At 64.3% G+C, this 5,095-nt stretch overlaps 1 protein-coding gene across 1 annotated transcript; it reads right to left on the bottom strand.

Moving 5' to 3' along the window:
* Positions 1–1,017: 1,017 nt before the first annotated feature.
* Positions 1,018–4,877, bottom strand: GPR20 (G protein-coupled receptor 20). The gene has a single exon (XM_064587446.1). The coding sequence runs from the start codon at positions 4,865–4,867 to the stop codon at positions 3,794–3,796; it is 1,074 nt and encodes a 357-aa protein (XP_064443516.1). The 5' UTR covers positions 4,868–4,877; the 3' UTR covers positions 1,018–3,793.
* Between the last annotated feature and the right edge of the window lie 218 nt (positions 4,878–5,095).

The raw sequence follows: 5,095 nt of genomic DNA, 5'->3' as shown, positions 1-5,095 counted from the left end.
GAACACAGACCCCGTGTAGGGGTTGCCCCTGGCTGGTTGAATGTCCTCACCTCCTTGGCACCTGCCTCCTGGGCCCCTGGGGACAGGGCACGGAGAGCCTCCTGAGGGAGGGGAGGGGGTGTGAGAAGACAGGGGGCAGTGCAGGGTCAGATCCACGGCGTCAGGGGGGACATCTCTCTCCCACAGGGCCCTCCACGCCTGCCCCAGGCACCGGAGGCCCCCAGGAAGCTGGGGCGGGCGCCGCAGTGACATTTTCTGCTATTAATGGAGCTTAATCTAAACAGGCCCTAATATTTACCTCCGCCGCCTCCGCCTTAGAGAGCGCCAGACAGCAGAGTGATGAGCGGTGTCCAGCCACGCCCCCTCCCACCCAGGGCTCCCGGGCAGAGGAGCAGGGAACCCAGGCCACCTTGCGAGGCAGGAGGCTTGCGAGGCAGGAACCGGGTGCCCAGGGGCTCAGCCTGTCCTGCATGCCCAGAGCTTCCCTTTCCCCATCTGTATATCAGGGATGACTATCCCTGCCTCCCAGGCTTCTGTTCTGGGCAGGTTCAGAGAACAGGACAACTCGGTGGCACTTTGCAAGCCCATAGATAGAGCGCCTTCCCCCTCTGCCAACTGACCCATGTTCCCCCTCCCCAGATGGCACCTGGGTGATATGATGGGACACTGTGGGCGCCTCTCCCTGGGTGGGCAGGGTGGGGACCAGGATGGGCGAGGACCCATCTCTCTACTGGTCTGCGCCCGACCCTAGCTCCTGTGCCCACACCCTACCCCAAACTCCTCCACCTGTACTCCTTCCATCCCCTGCCCTTCACAGGCGCGGGGCTGCGGGTCCCTAACCCCCCCTCCCCGCCCCCAGGGACCCAGGGATGGCGCAGGCGCACACCCACCACCACAGCCTGTCCCTGGCCGGTGAAGGGGCTGGGGCCGTGTAGGCTCCTGCCTGCCTCAGGAGCCCCAGGGCAACCCCTGCCTGCCCCGTGCTTGCTGAGTCGAGGGCACTAAGGGAATAAACAGCTTTAATTCAGGATGAGGACTTCTTGTTAAGGGGATTGTTTACATCAGATATAAATACACAAGCCATGTCATGTCACTTGGGCTTTTTGAAAATCAGGGAAGGGAGGCCATGGGGAGGGGGTGCAGGGACCTCTCACCCTGGCCCCCATGGGAACAAGGACAGTCCAGGTCGGCCTCCGGAGGCCCCTGGGCCTCAGTCCTGACAAAGAGGCCAGAGAAGGAGGGAGCCAGATGTCAGGAGGTGGGATCAAGCCTCTGAGAGAGCTGTGGGGTGATTCCCCAGCCCCCTCTCCTCCAGCTGCAAGGCCAAGGAGAGGAGAGAGAGCAGTGGAGACTGGGGGACACTGAGGCCACCTAGAGAGAGCCCTGTGTGGGGGGCCGTCAGGCTGAGTTCTCAGGGGTGCGAGGTCAGCCCCCAATTCCCGCCCCAGCTGCAGAAGACAGGTGGCCACCCTCTCAAGCTTGAGTGGTGGAAGGCTCCCCCTGCAAAACCCAGGTTGGATGGTGGGATTTCAGGCTTGGGGACAAGGGGAGGGGGCTCGGGCACCTTCCTGGGTTCGGATCCAAGCACTGCCCATGGCGCTTCCCTCCACACACGGTGGGGATTAACGAGACAACAGCTGTGAAACAGGGCGGGACAGACCCAGTCTGTTCACTGTTTCCCAGATCCCCGCTGGCTCACCTACTTTAGAGACCCCTCCTCCTAGACGAAGGGACTGTTCCCAAAAAACTTCCAGCCCCAAACACAGCAGTCCGTCGCCATCCACTCACTCTTGAGCGTGAATGAGAATGAGAACCAGGGGCAGCTGAGCTGACAGAGGCAGAGAGCCCACAGGTGATGCTCCACTGGGGCAAACACCTGACACTGACCCTCCCCCCCCCACCCCACCGCATGCCTGCCCAGGGGCCAGATGCAGGGCCGGGGACAGACAGAGCTCCGTGGGGGATTCCCTGCCTGAAAACCTACCATTAGTGCCGGTCCCTTGGCTCAGCATCCCTCTTGCCATGGGCTCCCAGGTCCCTGCTCTTTCCTGTGCAGCTCTGGGTCCCTGGTGAGCCACAGCCCCGCTCGGAGCGAGGTAGGGGAGAGGCTCCCGTACCGTGCCTGGCACTCAGTCAGGGCCAAGGACGTCGATGCTTGTGATGCTGACCACCACGCCCACTGCTCCTCCAGCCTCCAGGCCCAGGAAGCAGCCCGCCTGGGGGCCCAGCAGCACCACCCTGCTCTGAGGGAGCCTTGGACTCCCTTGGCCTCCAGCAGGGAGGCAGTGGGCTGACGTGTCCTGGGGTCGGAGGAGCTGCTCACATGGGGCTCCCACAGGGGCTGGCAAAGACAGAGCTGGCCTTGCAGTGCCCAGTGCTCGCTCCAACCCTGGCCGGGCCTTTCCCTCTTCGAGACTCCGTTTTCTCATCTGTAGCATGGGGATATAGATGGCCTTCCTGCCTCCCAGGCAGGCCTCCCTCCAGGGCCCTGAACTTGGAGGACAGGGCATTTTGCCTGGAGCCACTGAGCAGGCAGGACTCTCCTCTGTAAGGCTGGGCAGATCTGAGGCCAGATTCCATCTCACCCTGCTTCACTGGCTCTGGCCAAGTGCTGGGGTGAGGCCTGGTGCCTGGAATGCCCAGGGCTCCTCTTCCCCAACAGGCCCCTATCCGTATAGCAGTCTACAAAGGGCTCAGGGAGCTTGCCTGCTCCACAGAAGGCTTGTGGAGGCAAGCCCGGAGTGCAGCTCAGAGGAGGCATCAGAGACCCAAGCCAGAAAAACGCTCCCTCCCCAGGAAAGGCAGGGGAGAAAGAACGAGCCAGGCAGGAGCTGCTGGTCAGAGCTCTCTACCCCCGGAGGAGAACAAGGAGCTCCGTATGTGGGCAGATGGGAGCCTCAGGCCCGTAGGCCTGGCTCCACGTTGCCCTAGGTCTTTGCTCTTGGTTTTCTCATCCATAGGATGGGGCCGTGAGCCCTGCCACCGTCCTGGGGCAGCAGGCAGGGTCTTCTGAGGTCGTTCCTGGAGTGGGGGCTTTGGGCAGATTGGAGCTGCCTCATGGGGCAGGTGCAGGGGTGTGGCTGGAGGTGGGACGGTGTTTCGATTCCAACGCGGCCGTGCGCCCCCTGTACGTGCTGCTTAACCCCTCCCACCCCGGATGGGCAGGACACAGCCTCTCCTCTGTGGGGTGTTTCGGGGTCAGGCATCAGCCCCGATGTCACAGCCCTTCCACCAAAGCACCCCATGGCCGTCACGCTGTCGTACTGTGTGATTCACGGGGGCCTCGGACAGCGGTCTTCCGGAGACCCGAACCCCTCCCGTCTGCTCATGTGGCATTCGTGTCCCTTGACTTTTCCTTTCTGTCCTTGTTCTTCTCTCTGTGCGGGACAGGCACGGGGGCAGGGGAGGGGAAGAGTGGTGGGAACCTCTTTAGGATTCCTAGTCCCTGTTTCTGAGGAGTCCTTGTAGGGTGAGGATGGACCAGGAGAGGAGCAGCTCCTGGCTACCCCTCTGAGTTTTCACTGGACACAGTCTATGCCCCCGGGATGGTGAGCAATCAGCCCCTGGACTGCCGCATCCCCCGCAGAGCCTGTGGCGGACATCGCCAGTGAACCACGGCACTGTGTGGTCTTAGACTCTTTCTCCACGCAGTGGGCTGGGCAGCCAGCCCCAGTCAATCCAGGGGAACCTGATTGCCGCCCCCTCCCCCCGGCAGAGCAGAGGTCCCTGCTGTCCCGGACCTGGCCTGCCCCGCCCAGTCCTGACCTCGGGTCCCCTCGCAGAGTCCCACTGGCTAGGCGTCAGGCCCGTTGGCCAAGTCCTGGGTGAAGGTGCTGGGGCTGGCGCCGAGGATGTGATTGTGGCCCGAGCCTCTGGAGCTCTTGTGCATGCTGACCATGTTGCTGCTGTCGGGCTCGTACCGGGCTCCGTGGCGGCGCAAGAGGCCTCGGACGGTGGTCTGGAAGCCGCTGGTGACAAAGCAGTAGACGATGGGATCCATGCAGCTGTTGAGGCTGCTGAGGGTCACGGCCACGTGGTAGGCCACGAGGCTGGCGTGGCGCGGCACATCGGGCCACAGCGCCACGGCCACCTGGCGGGCGTGGAAGGGCGTGAAGCAGACGAGGAAGATGATGAGCACGGTGAGCAGCAGCTGCATGGCCCGCACGCGGCGCTGGCGACCCTGGCGCAGCAGGCCCGGCCGGGACAGCGCGCACACGATGCGGCCCGTGAACACGCTGATGACCAGCAGTGGCAGCAGGAACTCCAGCACGGTCAGCGCGAACACGCGGCAGCAAGGCCGCCCGCCGGCTGTCACGCCCAGCACGGACAAGGTCACGGTGCCGGCGGCCAGCCACACGAAGGCGCACGCGGCCCTGGCGCAGGTGGGCTGGCGCCAGCGGCGACAGCCGTCGGGCTGCACGATGGCCAGGTAGCGGTCCACGCAGATGCAGGTGAGGAAGAGGATGGAGCAGTGCATGTTGAGGAAGTAGCCGAAGACGTGTGGGAAGGCGCATCGCAAGCAGCCGCGCGTGCCGTAGAAGACTGCAAAGCGCGTGGGCAGGGACAGGCCCACCAGCAGGTCGGTCACCACCAGGTTGATGGTGTAGATGACCGAGGGCGTCTTGGCCTGGGTGCGGCAGCAGAAGACGTACAGCGCCAGCCCGTTGAGCACCAGCCCCGCCAGGAAGATGACGCCGTGCACCACCATCAGCGCGAGCCACAGGCCCGGGAAGGCGGCGTGCAGCTCCTCGTCCAGCCGGGCAAACACGTGGAACAGGGGCTTCTCTGGCATGCTGACGTTGGCCTCCGTCGCCGTGGTGTTGGGGGCCGCCGGGGCCCAGGAGCCCGCCGGAGACACAGAGGGCATGACGGCGGCCGGCACACACACCGGGGGCCTGGAAGCAAGGAGACAGGTTACCTTTGGGTGGCTGGAGCCGCGCCTGGAGGCTGGCGCTGCTGGGCTTGCGTGCTCACCGGGGTCCCCGGCATTCCCGTCTTTGTGCCTTTGCCGGCCCGGCCCCGAAATGCCTGCCCTCTCCATTCCATGGGGCCTCGCACTCGCCGGGGTGGAGCTCTGGTGGAATGGTAATGGTCT

This window comes from Mirounga angustirostris, unplaced genomic scaffold (genome assembly GCF_029215605.1).
Source record: "Mirounga angustirostris isolate CCGP_5_RB_7025 unplaced genomic scaffold, mMirAng1.0.hap1 SCAF_4, whole genome shotgun sequence".
Classification (NCBI taxonomy): Eukaryota; Metazoa; Chordata; class Mammalia; order Carnivora; family Phocidae; genus Mirounga; species Mirounga angustirostris.
The sequence above is the reverse complement of the archived record's forward strand: the minus strand, read 5'-3'. Positions and strand labels throughout refer to the sequence as shown.

Excerpts from the sequence above, each read along its gene's own strand:
- GPR20 (XM_064587446.1), bottom strand. The coding sequence starts at position 4,867 with ATGCCCTCTGTGTCTCCGGCGGGCTCCTGGGCCCCGGCGGCCCCCAAC.